Source organism: Micrasema longulum, unplaced genomic scaffold (genome assembly GCF_059751315.1).
Source record: "Micrasema longulum isolate JH-2025_06_02 unplaced genomic scaffold, ASM5975131v1 h1tg001050l, whole genome shotgun sequence".
In the NCBI taxonomy this organism is placed as follows: domain Eukaryota; kingdom Metazoa; phylum Arthropoda; class Insecta; order Trichoptera; family Brachycentridae; genus Micrasema; species Micrasema longulum.
The window spans coordinates 510,226-532,233 of record NW_028278238.1 but is presented as its reverse complement, the minus strand read 5'-3'; the positions used below and the strand labels follow the sequence as shown (position 1 = coordinate 532,233).

Sequence of the window (22,008 nt, the reverse complement as noted above, 5' to 3'; positions counted from 1 at the left end):
GTTAAGTATCGAAAAAAAGAAGTAAATAAGAAATGCATTTTAGGTTTGTAAATCTAACATGGGCACGCAACATAGAATTAAGAATAGTCCAGAAGGAGCGTAGAATCATATTTGAATACATCGGACTGTGTCCGAAAATCCCCCCACTATGCCCCACTTTCACCGCGCGTATTCGTGATGTCGCCGCGTAATATTGCGCGATCGGAAAAAATATAATCATAATACAATAGTAATGTAAAAAAAGCAATCTGTTAATTTTTCTAAAATTTTATTGTGCACGTGGAAATATTGATTGACACAACAGAGTAGATAAGTAAAGGGTCAATTAATAAGTAAAGGGTCATTTAATAAGTAAGGGGTCATTTAATAAGAGTAATTGAATTAATGAACTTTGAACTTAAAATATAAAACAAATTTTATTTTACATAAAACGTTTATTTTTACATCATGTTAAATAAAATTTGATGTTTTAAAGATAATGTCGGTCAAATTTCCACCACAGAACTGTTTAATCCGAGGTCCAATTTTCATTAGTTCTCTCATTAGATGAGCAAAGTAGGGTAACAAATTTACTACCCTGGCAACACTAACAAAATGTTCATTTTGATCTCTTCGACAATCTGACGGATGGAAGAACAATTTAATTTTTAATCAATGGATTTGCTACTTACACATTCATTTGCTAATTACACATGAAATGTGATCCCATCCTGTTTCTTTAAAATCTTAGCAGTATTTCTACACTTTAAAAGGACACAACACGGCATAGTTGAACTCAAATCAGGAGTTGCGTACTGAGCGACGTCTACAAAGAAACTAATGGATTCAAACGTAAAACTACTCATTTATGAGTAGTTTAGTCGCCTTCTGTTTGATGCTTGTATGCGGTATCTGGACTGTTCTTAGTTCTATGGCACGCAAATTCAAAAATAAATAGACTTTTATATGAGTATATTATGCAAACAGACTGAATCTCTGGTACATCGGTTATTGTTGCAAAATCAGTAGTACCCACTTCCTATGTACAACCGAATGAGCATGAACCCATCTAGGTAGCAAGTATAACTGCTTGTATATATATTGCTTCAGGGGTCTCAGTTGTACGCAATAGAGCCAAAGGGCTTTTTTAGCGAATTTTATAAATATAATTTTATATATTACTCTAAGATATCACGATTCTGATGATAGTTTTGCGCACTGGGATGATCACCTTTCTATGAACACTTTTAGACTTAAACACTGGTAATAGAGAGAAGAATAGGTGCCTTGACTTTCACGGTCACTGCTATTAATACGTATATTTTTTGGGTAATCCAGTGGATTCGTTCCAATTTACATAGAATATTGTGAGAAAAATGCTTTTTTGAATCACACCATGGAAATTTGAAAAGATAAATTAAATTATATTTCACTGTTACTTTTGACCTTAAAGGAAATCGATCCTGACGCTTCATGCGTGGTAGCCCAACAGATATATTACCTAGTTACATGATATTTGTTTAAGTTACGTGTGGCAAACTATGTACGATAGATATGCAAATGTCAAGATCCGTACATTATGTTAGGCTGAGAAAACACTATCGATAAAATCAAAAAAGGAGCTCTGCGTAGGTTTGGACATGTAGGGCGAATGGGCAGCAAAATTACGGCCAAAAAGATTAACGATGCGAATGTTGATGGACGCAGAAATAGAGGAAGACCAAGAAACACATTGTATGACTAAATCCAACAAATATTTGAAGATGGACAAGCCAAAAGTCTGAATAATCGGCGCGCGTACATGAAAAGTATGGATGTAGAGGAAACAAGATCTGCATGTAAAGACAGAATACTATGGCGTTTTATCTTCTGCATACCCTTAAGGAAAAACGACGTGATGGTTTGTTGTTGTTGTTGTTAAGTTACATTTTGTCTTGGTCTTCCCGGTAAGCACAGTTTGGGAATCTCGGTAAGAGATGAACGGATATTAGGTCGCCATGCTAACTCATTCGATGCAACTAATCACCGGCGGCCTTGTACCAGTAATATTACCATATTGCCCACATCATTCATTTCATTGCTGCGAATGGGATTTGTCTAACATATTACAATAATTGGGACACACCGCAGGCGAGTTTTTTTGCTACAGAATAGGTTTCGAAACGCCAACTATCTAGCAATTTTTAAAAAGGGAAAGTTGGAAAGAAATGTCATGGAAGGAAGTTGTGAATAATACACCACACCACCAGGACCAATTGAAAAAGCTTTGTTGGACATTTTTCTTGCAACTGGTGGGAATCGAGCCCGTGACGCCGGTTGCACAGTTGGCCGTTTTAGGCAACGCTTCAGGCCAGATTTACTGATATAATCAGTCATAATCTAAAAGGTATTGAATATGTTTTCGGTCAATTAAAAAAAAACTCATGTTAGGAAGGAGCAATAGAAAGAAATCGACATTCACTCAGATATGTCTAACAAAAGGACCAATAAAGGTAATAAATCTAGTCATCTTGTTCAAAAAACTTGGTGCAACAGAGTGGGAAAATATTTTTAAGAAGGGAATATGGAATTCTACGCATTTGCAGGGCTTACACCCTGTCATTGGCTGGTTTTAGTGGGCACTTTACTCACTGCGTAAAATTTACCATTCCGCCTTTGTTCAAACATCCACATTTCCTCTCCTCTCCTCTGTTGGCTTTTGTGAAATAAAAGAGCTGAAACCTTTATCATGTGTGTGAGATTCATCCGGCTGAACCATTTCACCAACTAGGCAACGCCTGAAATCAATTTTTTAATGTTTATGCTTCTAACACCTGTAGTTTTAATCAAAAATGTTTTGAGTATGCCCAAATGTTTGTAGATAGGCTGGATTTCCTCCCTAGGGAGTATTTAATATCTAAATTTGTTGCAACAGAGTGGGCAAATATATTTGAGAAGGGAATACGGAAGTCTAGACATTAATAGGATTTATAACCTGTCATTGACTGGTTTTAGTGGGCACTTTAGTCTCTGCGTAACATTTACCATTCCGTCTAAGTTTAAACATCCACATTTCCTCAACTCCTCCATCTGTTTTGTAAAGTAAAAGAGCTGAAACCTTTATCATGTGAGTGAGATTCATCCGGCTGAACCATTTCACTAGGCTAGGCATTTACCGGGCTTCTAAAATTTTAAATTTTTTCTTTAATATTTTAGAATGTTCATGTATTTTGTATGCATAAAAATGCAGTCACTAATATTGTTGTACGAGTATAAGGTTTAATTTATTAATCAGTTTATTACAAATTATCGTCGTAATTATTATTAGTTTATGGTGTATACAGGACAGTGTATTGGTACACCGACCTCAGCTTATATTGATAATTCTGTGATTCTGAGCCACGGCAATCAACTGAGCCACGACGCCTGTCAACATTAACATTATAAAGACGTACCCGTCTCTTCGTCAGGACACTAATTACGTGCTAATTTTTACTATAAATATAAAACAAATAATATATATCAAAAAGAGCAAATTAACTTCAGGAGATCGGGTTAGAATAGTTATATTTTGAAAGATTAAAGTATTTTGTTATTTTATCGGAAGCTTATTATGTATTTAATTACTTAAAAATATGTATGTGTTTTAAGTAATTTATAATGTGTATAGTATATTAAATATCATACTCGTTTTTTTAAAGCACTCTTTAAACCACGTATACGTAATTGGCAGGAATGCCGTATATAAGTAATTAAATAAATAAACATTCCATAGTAGTTGCAAAAAAATATAAAACCAACGTGCTGATAAGACACATGTCATTAAAACCAAACACCAACGTGCAATTATTATGGTAATAAAAAAATGTTTCATCTTTTGGGAACAACTGTTAAAATGTATATATATTTTAATTGTTTATTTTTCCATACATATTTACAAATACATAGAATTTTATTTACAAAAATACACTTTTAAAAGATACATCTTAAAATTAAGCCATAAGATAATTTGGAAAAAATGCCTACAAAGACTTCAGCGTCTGAGCGTGGGCCATTCCTTTTTTAATGATTAATAAGTTTAAAGCATATAAATATGGTATGACATGACCATGAAAAGAAAAGGGGAGATATAGAAAAGAAAACCAAAATGAACAAATGCAGATATTACGAAAAAAGGATTTATTTGCAGTATGCATTTTATTTCTAATTTTTTTTATTTAAAAATCGAAAAAAGGTGTCTATATGTTCCTTCCATGCTTATCCAAGACCTTAAACCTGCTTTAAACTGTACCAGCGATTTAATCTTTTGTTATTATTTAGGTAGAAGATTGAAGGATCTTGGACGAACATGTAAGGAGTGCCTCTGTGCGAACTTAGTTCTGTATCCCGGAGCTGACAGTACAATATCAGATCTATAACTAATACGATTTAAACAACTTAACAATTCCCTATTCAAGTAAACATATTTCAGGCACTGAAATTTTAAAAAAAATCAAAAACTAAGGAGTCCACTTTCTACGTATAATTTATTACTAGAAAATAGTCTATGTTTTTTGTAAATTATCTTAATGATATTTTTCTGCGCAATTTCTGCTGAGCAACTATGCGAAGATTGAATTAAAGCGTAATAAAGTAAAGAGGAAGGGGGGGTCGGAATTTACTATTTATTGGGTGGCAATATCGTATAATGCGCTATTTTCATATTGGCTAATAACAGCGTGTATCCTATCAGTATGTTGGTTTTATGTTTTTGTGCAATTACTATGGTAAATATGTAGTTTGTGTCCTGACGAAGAGACGGGTACATCTCGAAACCGGTAGACGTTGAAAAGTCGATAGTGGTTGTATGAATACATTTTTTTAGTACAAAGTTAATTTGAGAGTCCTCCTTACTAGAGAAACCTGTTCTAAGGAGGACCACAAAGTATTAATAATATTGCTTGTTTCTCTCAGTCAGCCAGCCAATGACAGGCCATGAGCGTATTCCCTTCGCTAAAAAGTTCTCCATCCGTGTTGTAATATTAAAATGAGTGTTATATTGCGCAACACTCTCTCGTTACTTACTAATGGCGACACCGACATTCATTTCATTACATCACTTATTTTCCTTAAATTTTAAACCTGAACTTGACCATGAATTTATCGATCAATCAAAAAGGTCAATAAAATAGTAAGCAATAATAATTATTTTGTATAAACAAAGGCGAAGCTTAATGATTATTACGTCGTGCAGAATACTTGTGTTCCCGATTGTAAAAACCATAAAATTTTAACAGTCCAGAAACCGCATTCGCGCATCAAACTTAAGCCGACTAAACTACTCATAAATAAGTAGTTTTAAGTTTTGGCCATTAGTTACCCTGTAGACGTTTTTTAGTACGCAACCGTCGCGCCGATTCAAATATGCCGTGTTGTGTCTTTTGTAAGGGCCAAATACTGCTGGGATTAAAAGAAAATAGGGTGGGATCAAATTTCATTTGTAAGTAGCGAATTAACAAATATCATTTTTTAAGAATGCGATTATTTTACCGTCTGACAGATTGTTAAATAAAACAAGGTAGACATTTTGTTAGTATTGCCAGGGAATTCGATTTTTTACCCGGCTTTCTATTAATAAACCTCAGTATAGTGTTTAACGGCTTTTAAATTTTCGGCCCCGGGGTGTAATGGTCAGCGCGTTTGCCTACCAGGCGAGAGGTCTCGGGTTCAATTCCCGGCGTGGTTGATGTGAAATATTTTTTTAAAAGGGGGTTGACTGGTACCTGAAGCGTAAGACTGGTCATCTTACCTTCATGTAACAGAAATGATCAAGGTACACTGCGATTCGTTCAATGCAGTGCCCTATGCCCCATTAGGTGCGGAAGGTAATGATGATGATAATATTATACGGTATTAATTTACTTAATGAATAAATAATTATTTAACTATTTTTTTTACGTTTGCTTAATAAAAGTAGGTACCGACTTTTTTTTAGCTCAGTATGGCATAGTATGGCAACCTCAATACGACCTACATATATTTTCTGTGAAATACAAACTCTTTTGGACTGTTTGAAACTTCAGTACGATTTTCAACATATTATACAATGGAGTAAACGAACCAATCTGTTCTTCAATGTCTCTAAATGTTTTGTCATGTACACAAGAGTGTCCAAAATAATTTATTTCCGCTATATCATGGATGGAGTAAACCTTGAACGAATGTCGACGTCCAAGGATCTCGGGGTGCTGTTTGATGCTTAGTTATTATTTCATCTACATATAATATTATTATGCAGTAACATCCTTAAAATGCTTGGATTTGTTTTTAGAAATGCCAAGATTTTTTCAAATATTCAGGTTATGAAAACATTGTATAATGCCTTGGTAAGAAGTCGCTTGGAATTTAGTTCCATCATTTGGTCGCTAAATGAAACCACGTATTCCTTAACGATAGAGAGGGTGCAGGAAAAAATTCTGCGTTATCTGTATCTCAGGAAGTATGGATTTTACTCGTGAGGAATTAGAAGAGGAATTTCCAAATTGTAATATGGATGTCCATTTTACACGACTTTTTTTTCTCTTTTCTATTTAAAAAATCTGAAATAAATATTTTGTAATGTGTTGAAAATAATTTGGATATTCTGTAATGTTCTCAATGTAACTAAAAAGAAATCGATGAAATGAAATAAACGTATATTAATCAGATTGAATTTATCAACAACAAAAAAAGTGAAAAATATTTAACATCGCTTTGGTTACGTTCGTAATGACTATAATATTTCCCTAATTAATTTTAAAATGGAATCGTTACAAAAGAGGCGATATATTTACGATTCAATTTTATCTTTACAAAATCTTAAATGATTTCGTTGACTCACCAAACTTAATTGGAAACATTGGATTACGCTGTCCTTTCCACCGACTAATTTCACTTTTCTACGTACATAAATGCTAAAATAATTACTCACAGAATTCATTCATTAGACGTCCCCATACATACTATAATCACTATTGCCAAGAAATAAATATCTTAAGTAGTAGCATGCATGCATATAAAAGATTTATACTTTCCTTTTTAAAAAAATCTTTTCTTGTTGTTTTAGCTCATAAATCTTATACTATTAATCGTATTTTTGTTTTGCATCATAGAATAAGAATAGTCCAGAAGGAGTGTAGAATCAGATTTGAATATATCGGACTGTGTCCAAAAAACTCCCCACTTTCACCACGCGCATAGGTGAAGTCACCGTGTAATGTTGCCAGATCGTAAAAAATATGATCATAACACAAATGGAAGATAATTATATTTTAAAAAAAGTAATTTGATAATTTCTCTAAAATTTTATTGTACACGCGGAAACATTGATTGACACAACAGAATAAAAAAGTAATGAGTCATTTAGTAAGAGTAGTTTCATTATTGAACTTTGAACTTAAAAAATAAAACAAATTTTATTTTACATAAAACGGATATTTTTATATCATGTTCAATAATATTTGATATTTTGAAGATAATGTCGGTCAAAAGTCATCACGGCGTTGTTTAATCCGAGAGGTCCCATTTTCTTTAGATCTTTCATTAGATGAGCAAAGTAGCGTAAAAATTTACTATCTTGGCAACACTAACAAAATTTCCATTTTGTTTTCTTTGACAATCTGACAGAAAGCTAAATTTTTAAGTGATGCATTTGCTACTTTCACATGTATTTGCCACTTACACATGAAATGTGATCCCATCCTGATTCTTTAAGATCCCAGTAGTATTTCCATACTTTAAAACGACACAACACGGCATAGTTGAATTCAAATCGGGAGTTGCGTACGACGTCTACAAAGAAACTAATGGGTCATAAGTCACAACGTAAAACTACTCTTTTAAAAGTAGTTCAGTCGCCTTCTGTTTGATGCACGTATGCGGTTTCTAGACTATTCTTAATACTATGGTTTGTATTTTCGTATTTTTCGGATAATTTCTAAATTTCGTTCTATGAAGCATCATCTCTATTTAATTATATTGTAGTGTATTTAATACGCATTTTCAATTACACAGACCAAAAAAAGCCCTTGTTTTATTGTGAAATAAACAAATTCATTGACAGCGTTACAGTTTCCGCCATATTGAAAAACTAGTCCGGCGTCGCTCATTTGTTTTCTTTCGATTCGCTTTATGAAAATTTTCCATTCACAATTCCTTTTTTAAATTTTTCTAAGGCTACGTCGGAATTGTGTTTCGTTGCTTTAGTTGGCTGCGTCAAAAACTTTTCGAATTAAATGGTTTTCAAGAAAAAAAAGGAACTGGAACCGCTCTAGTAAATTTGATTAATTATATTCAAACAAATATGGATGCTAAAATTCCAACCACAGGAGTAATATTAGATTTTAAAAAAGCTTTTGATACGGTTCACATTGAGACCATGATAAAAAAATTAAATGATATAGGAGTAAAATCTCAAGAATACAAACTATTAAAATCATACTTAACTAATCGGAAGCAGTATACCTTTGTAAATGAAAAAAAAAGTAAAATACAAACAGTAAATTTTGGAGTCCCACAAAGATCTATTTTGGGTCCACTGTTATATATTTTATATATTAATGACTTATCACTGTATAATTTTAAAGGGAAAATTATTATGTATGCCGACGACATTGGACTTTTTTATAAAAATCAAACAGACGTAACAAACAATGACATAAACGAAGACCTTACTATATTGACTAAATGGACAAACACAAACTTACTTACACTTAATGAAAAAAAATGCAATATTATCCATTTTGAATCAAGAAAAAAATGTCACAAAGTAGATGCTTACATAAATAATGAACGACTAACTGAAATTGAACATGTTAAATACTTAGGACTAACAATAGACAGACAATTGACATGGACAATTCATATCAACAATTTAATTAGCAAAGTGGCAATTTTATCGAGTCTATTTTTTAAAATCAAAAACTTTGCTCCAATTACCGACCCATTTGTATTCAGTCAGCCATTCCAAAGTTACTGGAATCTGTTTTGCTAACTAAGTTCACCAATGAAATTAGTAAAGTTATCACTCCGTTACAACATGGTTTCATAACTGGTAGATCAACTCTTACAAACCTTATGTTGCATCAGAATCGGTTGATCACATCAATGGAGAGACGTCATCAGACTGATACAATTTATACTGACTTTAGTAAAGCGTTCGACAAGGTTTCTCATACAATTTTAATACACAAACTTAGTTCACTGGGAATTACTGGTAATATCTTGGAATGGTTTAAAAGCTACCTGTCATCAAGGAAAATCTTAGTAAAAGTATTCGGTTATAACTCGTATCAGTTTGAGGCATCTAGTGGGGTACCCCAAGGCTCCCACCTGGGACCAGTACTGTTTTCTTTGTTTGTTAATGACATTGTGTCGATATTTGAGAAAGTAGACATTCTTCTCTTTGCCGACGATCTTAAAATTTCAAAAACTGTTACCTCTGATACCGATTGTGGAGTTCTTCAGTCTAATTTGGTAAGGCTGTACAACTGGTGCCAGAAAAATGAACTTTATTTAAATGTCGACAAGTGTTGTGTAATATCATTTACAAGAAGTAAAAAACCCATAATATTCGATTACAACATTAATAATATCAATCTGGGAAGAGTTACACAAATAAAGGATTTGGGGATAGTTTTTGACGAAAAATTGACATTTATTCCTCACATTGATACCATCACTAATAAGGCAATGAAATGTCTCGGATATTTGCAGCGAACTGTAAAGGATTTTAATTCCATCACTACCCTCAAAGTGCTATTTACTGCCTTGGTTAGAAGTAATTTAGAATTCAATTCAACAATTTGGTCACCTTATTACAATGTTCATATTTTAAAGTTAGAAAGAGTACAACGTAAATTCCTTAGATTCATCAATTACAAACTTAATATACCCGCTGAAAATATTGATTATGATAATTTATTATGTACACTAAATATGTCAACTCTATGTAAAAGAAGAATTATAAATGACTTATTAAATTTATATAAAATAGCGAATGGCGTATTGGACGTCCCGGAATTAACTAGTGTTATCAGCTTGAAAGTACCTCTTCGAAATACTCGGCAGCTAACGTTATTTTTTGAATCTCCTGGCAGTCACAATTATTATTACAATTCACCAATACCTAGACTACACCGGTTAGGTAACGAGTATGGTGAAGTTGATATATTTTGTCTGTCTTTATATAAATATAGGTTAAGTATTCAAAAGGTTATAAATTAATTTATGTAAAATTTCTTAATATTTTTCTTTATTTACTATTTCTTTTTCTCATGTATCTCTTTAATAATGTATAAACTTATATGTATGTATATGTATGCGTGTATGTTTTCATATGTAAATTTTAAAAATATTTTTCTATGTACCATATACCTATGTTGGTACATTTCCTGATTTTTACCTATTATTGTATCTTTTAGCTTTTCTTATGTTATCTTTTATTTTTACCAAACTTACATACTTATGTTTCACTGCTGCACTTAAATGTAATTTCTAAAATATGTAAAAGCCCATTGGGCGTGTAAATCAATAAATAAATAAATAAATAAAGGAAAAAAAATTAATGTATGAAATATATGTTAAAACTAAAATATGTTATATGCAACTACTATGGGGAACAGGATATCAAAATGACATAAACAGACTACAAAGACAGCAAAATAAAATATTCAAGTTAGTATATGACCTTCCCTATCTAACAGCAACTAAAAAACTTTTTGAACAAACTAAACAATTAAACGTAACTGAACTCTTTAAACTAGAATCTTTAAAATTTATTCATAAATTAGCCACTGATGTAATTGTAGACGAAGAATTAAAACTTGAAAAAAAATGTAGTAAACATGAACACAATACGAGAATATAAAAAAAATATCATATACAATCTTTTAAAACGAGAAAAGGACAATCGAGACTTATAAACCATGGACTGAAATTATACAATAAACTACCAGACAAAACTAAACAAAAGACTCAGGCAACCTTTACAAAAGATGTTAAAAATATTATTATTAACAGTAGAATGTGAATTTTAAAAGTGAAAACATTTTGTTAAATGTATGTTACCCGTAAGGGTTTATCAATAAAATTAAAATAAAAAAAATATATATTTGCCATGTTTGAATAAATTCATGCTCAATTTGAAAAAAAGTGGCATTGAACAAATAATGCAAAATTTGGTACGCCAACTCAAATAAGACAATTTCGCAACGGAGTGTGCACAACGTTATTATCATAATTGTCAAATTAAAAAAAAAATCACGCCTCATTTGACAAATTACTTTAGGTAGATACAAAAAAAATCTACGTTCTTAAATCAACAGAGTAATAATATAGCATTTGGTATTCTAGTTTTAGTAAAGTTTTTTCGCAATACACCAGTGAAGTCGTTTTAAACTCGTATAGAGAAGTTTTAATACAGTGTAGAATTTTAAGGCCTTCAAGGTTGTATGGATACAAAAATATTGACAAAGGCTAGTCACACTAAGTATTACCTTTGATCGTACCCTTTGAAAGCAAAAATTCATATTTAAACTACTTTTTATTTACACATGGTTCATGTAAAACCAAATTGTTTTTGGGGATAGCGAATCAATTGAATATTAAAATTTATATTCTAAGATAATATCTATGTTTTAAAATATACATACATATTAAAACTTATAACGAAGTTTAGTGTGAAATTAAAATGTGTATATCGACGGTGAAAACGCAAAAATTACAAAGCAAGCCAAGCCAATTTAAGTTTTTTTTCACTTATTAAAAAAATTTCATCGTTACCCATTGACGTGACTCCTACATATTTTAAATAAAAAATGCCAAATATGAGATTTTATAAATAAATTTAAAAAAACTTCAAGCGGCTCTTTTGTAATGGCTACATGTCGCTTAGTAATTTTTGCCTTTCCACCGTTGATATAACTAATTTATATTCTAATCTGGTCTCATTATTTAAACCTCATAAAATGTGCGTATTATGATATTATGTTAAAATGTTAAAATCGGGTTGTGGTCCCGTGGCTAGTGTCGGAGTGTAGTAATCAGAGGTCCGAGGTTCGCACCCCGCTCTACTGCAACTCGGTTAATTACAACTTGTTAAAAATTGCCAAAATTTAAATGTTTTGGTAAATCATAAGAATGTTAATATTTATTTTTAAAAAACATGTCTTTTTTGCATAAACACTATATTATGTTTTATTTTTAAAAGAAACATGAACTATTTTACGATTTGTATTTTGTTTCTATAGTTCAAGTGATAAATTCGTTATTTAAATTAAAAAATTAAAATAAAAACAATTCTTTGAAAACAAAATCTCGAATGTTTTGAAAAATATCTTCAATTTTTTTTACATTTATTACAATATAAAGTAAAATTAATACTTTTTGTTAGCAAATAAATAGCTTTTGCACCTCATTCCGAGCAGGGGCATCCTCGATTTGTTTTTATAATGCACATTGCACTTCTGATTGGAAAATTGAAATGATTCGATAAATAATTGCATTGTAAATAAGTATTATGCGGAAAAGCAGTCGGATGTTAAATAAGGAATGTACAAGTTTGATAAAGGTCTTTAATCTCATTAGTTACGCACTTAATAATAATTTATTATAAGATAATGAGTAATATACATATACTTATTATGTCGTCTTTATCTATACATGTATTTGTCTTTATTTGACTTCCTCTATCATTTCCCTTATCCAAAATATAATAAAATATTTTTTTGTAGCAATCTAACATGTATTTTTTATTTATTTATTTATTTATTTAGTATTTCACAGTTTTAAAATGTACAGAGTTTATTTGTTTCAGGTCCCGACTAGCTAGGAAATTCCTGTGTTTAGGAAGGACCTTATTTTATTCATGTGTTTTTTTTATTTTTTATTTCATTAAATGATGCTTAATAAATTCAAAGAATAATAATAACATTATAAAAAATCAATATAAATTTAAATTAGAAAACATGCAAGTAATAATAATAAAAATTGAATCATAAAAATAGATTAGAAAATATGCCATTAATAGTAAATAAATGAGACACAATTATTATAAATTATAAAACATACCGATAATAATAAAAATTGAACCACAAATACACATTATAATATGTAAAATGAGTAATTAAGAAATTAAACAAAAATATAAATTGGAAAACATACCGATAATAATAAAAATTGAAGAACAAAAATAAATTACAGAATATACCATTTATATTTTTTTTTAAATAAGATACGGTTAAAATACTAGTTTTAAAAAGAAAAAAAAAACATATGTAAATGAATAAACATAAAAAGTAAAAATGAAATATACATAAAAACAATAAGAGATTTTTTTCAATTAAAAGCAACACAATTTTTAGTCATGAAAATAATTACAGGATATAAAATTTATTAACACGAACCACGACTCGTAATAGCAAATTATCTTGTTGAGTTTATTAATGATGCGATGAATTTGTTGATGCAGTTAAACTATTAAAATAGAGTAGGTTATGAGGACTCTCATTGGTTACATATAATATTTTACTTGATTTATATTGATTTTATCGATCAATTTTCTAAGTTAGTAAATGTCGGTATTTATGATGTAAAACCATAAGAGAAAGATATAATAAGCTTAACTCCTACAGACTTGAATTAATTCATGTGAATGTAAAAAATATTTTGTATTCCGCTCTTAAGCAATTACTTAAATTTATTTATTTATTTTCTTAGGCAATGTTTGTATGTGTGTCCTCGATAGCCTGAATAACTACTGGATCGATTTACATGCGGTTTCCAGCGAAATGTAGATCTTTGTTCAAACGTATTAATAGGTCTTAAAATCTTCAATTTATTCGGTAGAAAAAAAGTTAGGAGCGTAAACGTTTTTTTTATCGCTCACCAGGGTTCCATTTGCCAAGAAAAATGCCATAACAAAAAATTGAATAGATGTTATTTTTTGTGTATAAAAAAAAGTGTTTTAATGTTTACAAACAACATTCGTTTATTATGGATCCAAATCAGATCTTTACCTCAATTCCTTATAATGTCTACAAATTTATTTCTTTTTAATGGATTTTCAGTAACGATATAATAATATTAACTAACATTTATTACATTTTTTGAAATCGCATTCCCACATACAGTACACCCTTGTTGGTTGGAAGATCAAAGTTTGAGGTTAACAATAAGAATTATATATTTAAAGTTTCATTATTTTATGTTTTGGAATTCGAACATTTAAAAATACCTAGATACCTACTTAAATTCTATATTTGAAAATGAATACTACAAAAAGTGGCTTGGTGGGATTTTAGTTTTAGTAAAAATATAACAAGTGAAATTTTTTTTAAATTGTAAAAATGTATAATTATGCTATTAAATCGAATAAAAAAAAAAAAAAAAAAATATTTTAAGTTCTGGAATTCAATCTGAAAACAAGTACCTAGGTACAACAAGTACGCTAAATATAATAATTGATATTAAACTTTCGACTGTGTTCATTTAAGATATATTCAAGAATGTACTCATATTTAGCAATAGTAAAACATTACCGGGTTCAGTTCGTCTTTTGTAATTTAGAAAACACGTCAAATGGTATATAAATCAAGGAGATATCATTGACAATAGTCACTTTGTCAAATAACCATTTAAAAAAACAATGAAATTTTTAAAATGGAGCTTTGCCAAAAAGTTTATGTTGAATTACGAAATTCAGTATTTTTTTATTTATTTCTTAATAGACTATTAAATCAAGTCAAAAAAATTTCAAATTATTTTTATGTATCGTATTATAAGCGCCATGATTTTTTAAAGTTTTGTCCCTCTGAAATTACTCCGCGTGTGACGTCGCTAGTTCCGCTTCTTCTCGGTCAGTTCTGCCGACTGGTCCGTTATCGTACTGTAAACCAGAAATAATGTACAACTCTCTTATCGTTGGTTTATTCATATGAAGTGGTGACGTCGTTCAAAGTAGTTCGTTTTTATGTAAATATTTTTTTCTTATATTTTCAAGAAACTTTGCCTAATAATTTAATGCTCCAATTTCTACCGCGTGAAGTTTCTCATTACGCTAAAAAAATGAAATCACGTATACCTTTCTACGTGAGCACAATTCAATTATTATTGATGAACACTTGAGTTTAAAATCATTAATGCAGAAATTCGATCCGAAACAAACCGACCAGAAACTAGTTGTCAAACTAAAAACGAATTTTTCTGTATGATTCCGACTATTTACATGAGTTGAAAAAATAAAGAAGTACTTAGAGATATTAGTAATTAAAAAAACTCGCTGCTTTAAAATTCGAGTAGATACTGGAATAAATAAATAAATAAATTTCAACAATATTTTGAGTTTGTCCAAATTTTTGCAGACTAGATTCAACTTCCTAGGGAGCTGTTACAACAGAGTTAAAGAACATTTTAGAGAATAGAATCAGATAAATCTCACCCTCATAAATAAAGGTTTCAGGTCTTTTACTTCACAAACATCAACAGATGAACGAACTGAAGGAATACGAATGTTCAAATATGGGCAGAATGGTAAATGTTACACAGTGTGTAAAGTGGCCACTTAAATCTGCCAATGACAGGTCATAAGCCCTGTAGATGCCTAGACTTCTATATTACCTTCTCTAAAATGTTCTTCATCTCTTTTGTAATATGTTAAAATAAATTTGATTTTTAAAATTATTTTATTGAAAACCGAAAGAGTTAGTTGCACAAAACTTTACTAAGCTAAATTTTGTACCTAAGGGGCAGACGGATGCAAATCCAAAATTTGATGAAATTACATTTTAATATTCGTATCCAGTTATTGATCATGACCATTGATTTTAAAGAAATGTAAGTCTTATAATGAAAGAACTAATGTATGAAGATACCGAAGATACACATTAATGCTATAAATTATTAGAAATCACTTAGAGAAAGAAGATTCTTTAGACTCTTGTTGAACATTTGACGTTTGATTTTCTGAAATAAAATGTGCTGAATTTTAAAACGATGTTTTGTCAAACACCTGCAACATTGGTTATTTGATAAAAGAGTTATTTTATTTTGTTTAAAATTTAAACACAGTTTTAAAATGTCTTCATTTCCTGATGCAATGCAAATACTCAGCGGTCATTTTTTATCTGTCGGCCTTAATAAAACGGTATCAGGCAATATCAGTCATTTTCTTTACAATGAATCATAAATTGTATGCACTTTTCATTTGTTACAATGGTCTTGTAAACTTTAATGATTATGTTGAAATAACTGTTTTTGCATCGCTCGATCTATCTGAAATTCGACTAGATAATTTTAACTGATAATGAAAACAGAATAGTTTATATTATACCATAATAGAAAAAATGCATCAAGATATTGGCTTTCTCACAATAAAACAACAAATAAAATATGATGTAGTAATAATGATTCGTAAGATAATTGAGAGATTAAGTCAAATAAAAGTAAATAAAGATTTAACCAACCTAGAGATTATAAAAAAAACATAAAATTACAAATGAGGAGAAACACATAGATTGTACAGGGGTTTTTAACAGTATAATAAATTAATTATCTGAAAAATAGAAAACCTTGATACATTTAAAATCAATTTAAAGGTAGATTCAATGTTTCTACTGTCATTTCTGGAACTGCATCTTAATTATAATAATAAAATACGTATATGGTTTTATTCCACTTTTATTTATAGATTTTAACCGTTGACCGGGTTTCGTCGTGGCCGACATCGTCAGACTGGTGGAAGACTAAACAAATTTCTGTGTTCTGTACATGAGCAAGCGAGGGTTGTAAATCATGATTTTATATAATTATGGAATTAAAAGAGTTTAAATTTAAATAATTTAAGTATAAAATAATAACAATTGTATGATCTTAAGTTTTGTTTGAATCAATTTAAAAGTTCTTTATGTTGATACAAAATGCAATGTTATTAAAAGTTTTTATTGCTTCTTAGTATTAAATAAAATATTGTTATAAATCATAAATAAATAGGATATTAACATTAACCGTATTTTGAAAATATAAATGTATCTATAATATGTGCCTGTGTATTTTCAATTTATACATTTTTGTGTTTTTATTTATTTTTTTACTTGTTGTTAGTATTAAGTTTTCTCCATTTTTACAATTGTTTAATTTTTTATTTATTTTATTATTTTGATTCGCAATTTTTTCTTGTTTCTTTTTTATAATATTTTGTAAACTTGCCAAACACTTGAAATTGAAAAAAAAAAAAACGTTATTTCTTTTGTTGCGTTGATTGCCTATGTCTAGCAAATGGGCGTTTTTATTACATTCAAAATATTATAACAATAATACTTGATTTATTAATTTAAAATACTAAAGAACGTACCTATTAATTTGTTCAAGTTTTAAAAAATAATTTAACTGAATCCTAAATTAACGCTCAAATAAATAATGATTTATTTCTTTCAAATACTGATGAACCGTGTTCGGATAGTAAGCAAATCAAAGTTTATAAGTTGTTAGATAACAAATATGTATTTTATGCAAGTGGCTTTATCTCATAATATTGAGTTTAGTGTGTCTCTCATAAATAATTCTTACGCCCATGTCTGAGGTCCGCCATACTTATTTACGGGCGCCATTCTCTTTCACTTTTACCAAATCTACAATACAATAAATAATTAGAAAATCTGACCACGCTGGTGCCGTGTAACTCGTTTCGTTTAGCTGAGAAAACTTACGACACATGAGAAAAATTCCATTTGTAATAACCACTCGGATTCAGTTCGGCTACCTTTAATCTAAATTACGATTCGACACAGTTTCCGTGACTAATTTATAAATACTATCTTTTGATCTTTATTATGTCATCACGTCCATAAACGTTCATCATTTATGTCATCATTCTACGTGTGACCAGACCACCTCCGACATTATTCATCTAACACTAATAAAACAGACGTGCTATTATTTGAATACGTAATTATAATTGCAATTAATTATTGCATTTTCTTATGAGATAAAGCAAAAACATAACCTGAGTCAAATAACAATCCCCAGCCCGAGCATAATAGCGGCATAACTCAAAAAACTATTTTTTACAGGAGAGCAGTTTTATTTACATCCACGCTATCAGTAAACTAACACGTATTAGGAAAAACAATGTCACAATATAAAGTTTATTAACTTTTGCCATCTAGTTTTAATTTTTTATTAATAATATTTCCTGAATTCGAAAAAAAATAGCGCAAGATAGTCATTTTTGCTTTTAACACTTTAAATACCGGCTGAATACACATAGAATTTACCCTGTGCCCGGCCCATTTTTGTGAAACTTCATGCTTTGTGAGGGTTTCTTAAAAGTGTCATAATTGTGAAAATACCGGATTAAATCAATTGAAACTTCTCATATTTATTTAGAACAATTAAATTAATCATTTTTGTCTGATAGTTTTGCCAACATTGGTCTTTATAAAGAGCCACATTGCACACGGTATCACTCATTTTTTGTGCTTTGTATCCCGGAGCCGTGTAAACACGTGGTTATAATAATCTTGCATTGTGTCCCGGTCACGTGTTTTCACGTAGTTTACCGGCTGCGAAAAAGTACTAATAAAAATCACTGGATGTCAATATAATGCACTTTTTTAGACAGCTGGTAATCCACGTGAAAACACGGGACCGGGACACAACGCCTGTTCATATAATCACGTGTTTACACGGCTCCGAGATACAAGATGTTAAGGTAATATAAATGTTAAGTGTGATATTTATGTAAAAAAATTTAAAAGTTCTAATACAATTTATATTATTATTTAGCTTTTAACAAGTAACAGAATAATACAAAGCTAAAAATACCTCCACTAGTTTTTATAAGATGAATAAATCATATTTTTTAAAAAAAATAACAAATTGAGATATTATTTGACCTATTTTTTCTTGGTTTACCATCCCTTGTACAGTTTTCTCTTTCTAATTGAATAATTGGATGGAGAGGAGCCTATAATAATCATATTAAGTCTTTAGAAAAATTATTTTTAAAATGATGCTTCATAAAAATTCAACTAATTCCTCCAACCAATTATTTTAGGAAGCTTAAATTTTAAATCTACGAGAAATCTATTGCCAGCAGTGTCTAAAATATGTTTTCATGCTTCAACATTTATTTTAGTTTACTTGAAATCACTAATTATAAATTCAAACTAGGGCAAAGACACTTATTTTCCATAGGTCCAAAACAGTTCAATGCATTTCATAAGAACAATGTTATAGAGATTAATTATTTGAATTTGTTTCGAATGAAATTTTTGTTGCGTTTATGTTATAGTGTATTTTGTATTTTTAAATTACTTATTTATTGGTAAAATTTAAAAAAAATACAATTATCACAAGAGTAATAAAAAAGAGTCAAAGATAAAGAAATATTAAAAGAAATGATAAATATGATAAAGGCCTCTCGTCACTCGGCGAATTTATTTTATAGGGTTTTTTACAAAACATATCTGCATGACTACATACTCATATTTCATAATTTCATATTCAATCTGTGTACATAAGTAAAACCAAATCTAACCTAACCTTTTCTTCATTTTTGATTAAGCCAAATAATGACATATTTTGTTTTTACTGATTTATAAAATAATGAATTACCTTTTCGACCAACTGGAACAGAGTACGTCAGATCCTGGAACTCAATATCAATGGGTGGTCTCTGAGGAAGATGCGTTAATCTTCTAATATACACCTCACTTTGTACAGCCATTTTTTTTATGACAACACTGCCACTGCACACTACACTTTACCGTCCGGCAACACACGCCACAAAATAATACTAGAGTACACTGTTCGTTACCATAATAAATCTTATGTCACAAAAATGGTTTATTTTCTTAACTTTCAAATTCAAACAGCATCTTTGAATGTTTTTACTATTAATATGTAGGTTTAAGTATTACGTGATTTTTTCTGAAAGCAAAATAAGAACAACGTTTCCTGTTAAATATGCTAATAAATATATGCATTGTAAACAAATGAAAAATAATGAAAATGTGACTTTAAAAAAATAGATACTACAAAGATAGGTTTTTTTAAGGATAAAATTTGCAAGCGCCATTATTTTGTGGAAATGCAAATTAGAAATCTTAAATTTACTATCGATTGATTTCTCAGAAAAAATAAATAAATTATAAGTATGTATTTTGAATGATTCAGCTCTCTAATATTTCAGTGGATTTTTTTGTTTTTTTTATAGCTTTTCTTTAGTAACAAAAACTGGGAAAAAAAAGTTCTCTCTAATACACAAATTACAACAGAGATGGATAACATTTTAGAGAAAGAAATATGGAAGTCTAGGCATTTACAGGGCGTATGACCTGTCGTTGGCTGGTTTAAGTGGCTAATTAACACTCTTGGAAATATTCACCATTAAACGGTTTTAAATTAAATTATTTATATATATTTTTTTTAATTTAAAAAAAATAATTGAAAAGTGAATATTTGTATAAAATTTTTAAGTATCTTCGTCGGTTATATGTAACTTAACACGTTTTACATAAAAACTTATAAAAATATACACATTTTCGCATAGAAAATTGAAGATAATTCTGTTTACAACTTATAGTTATCAGGGCCCTGATTATAACAGTTAAAATTACATAATAATTCTTTAATTCAATTTCGTATTTTAATCAAGTTTATATTTTGTATAAAAAATGTATGAATCCTTTTTGTACTTTTAGACGATGGTAACGTACTATAAAATATTACATCTGAAAGTAAATTAGAAATATTAAATACAAGGTAACCTACCCAACAAAACCTAGATACATACAAAAGTAATTTTAATTATCGTGTTTTTATTACTAACAATAATTATTATTTACATAAGCACGTGATTATAGTTTTAATCTTAAGAAGATGTTTTAAGCCAGGGTTTCCCGACCTTTTTAAGCCTGCGGACCGGTGAAAAAAGAGAAAAAAAATGTGGAACGGTAACACAGTACAGAAACTTTAATTGTATAGTATTTTATTTATTGGTTTTTGATATTATATTATAACAGGTATAAAAGTAACGAATGACGTTTTTTAGTACAGGAATTTAAATATGAGCGACAAGTACTTCTGCGGACCGGCAGAAAATCTCAACGGAGCGGTACCGTTGAGATTACGCGGCGGTTCCGCGGACCGGCGGTTGGGAAACGCTGCTTTAAACCACATGTGGCCAAGCCCAGGCCCGCGGGCCGGGAGATATCGAGTTAAGATTTTACCAAAATTCTTTAAGAGGGTTGGCGGTGTCGAAAAAGTTTGACAAATGGGTTTATGAACATAATTTTACTATCACTCTCTCGCAGATGCCTCCCCAGTATTGTGTGAAAAAGATAACTGGACGTCATATTTATAAACCGTGCGTCCGAGGAGGGCAGATACAATTTGGCGCTTTTTTGGATGATCCTAGCTCCTATTATAGAAACAATTCGTCAAAAAAGCAAAACTATTTTTGACCATTCGGTTTTATTTTAGAATTCTACTTTCGCTCAGAGAAATTTCCCTTTTGTGGCCTCAAGAGTATTCAATGTCCTGGACGAACATATTCAGTTCTCCAAAACGAAAGCCATTTTCAGGAGAAGTGTACAAGTTTGGATTTTGTCCAAGGGAAGAGACCGTTGCAGGAGACTGCTGCGAGACATTTCATAGATTTATAACAACAACAGCAACAACAACAACCACAACAACTAAAGAACTTTTTGAACATACTAAACAATTAAACGTAACTGAACTCTTTAAACTAGAATATTTAAAATTTATTCTTAAATTAGCCACTGATGTAATTGTAGACGAAGAATTAAAACTTGAAAAAAATTGTAGTAAACATGAACACAATACGAGAATATCAGAAAAATATCATATTCAATCTTTTAAAACGAGAAAACGACAATCGAGACTTATAAACCATGGACTGAAATTATACAATAAACTACCAGACAAAACTAAACAAAAGACTCAGGCAACCTTTACAAAATATGTTAAAAATATTATTATTAACAGTAGAATGTGAATTTTAAAAGTGAAAAC

At 30.0% G+C, this 22,008-nt stretch overlaps 1 protein-coding gene across 1 annotated transcript in view; it reads right to left on the bottom strand.

Moving 5' to 3' along the window:
- LOC148277325 (ATP-binding cassette sub-family G member 4) overlaps positions 1–22,008 on the bottom strand; it is a 65,435-nt gene that overhangs the window by 20,747 nt on the left and 22,680 nt on the right. The window contains exon 2 of the mRNA XM_088233021.1: positions 19,588–19,902. Coding sequence (XP_088089147.1) covers positions 19,588–19,699 — 112 coding nt within the window. The 5' untranslated portion in view covers positions 19,700–19,902. The remainder of the gene's footprint in view (positions 1–19,587; positions 19,903–22,008) is intronic.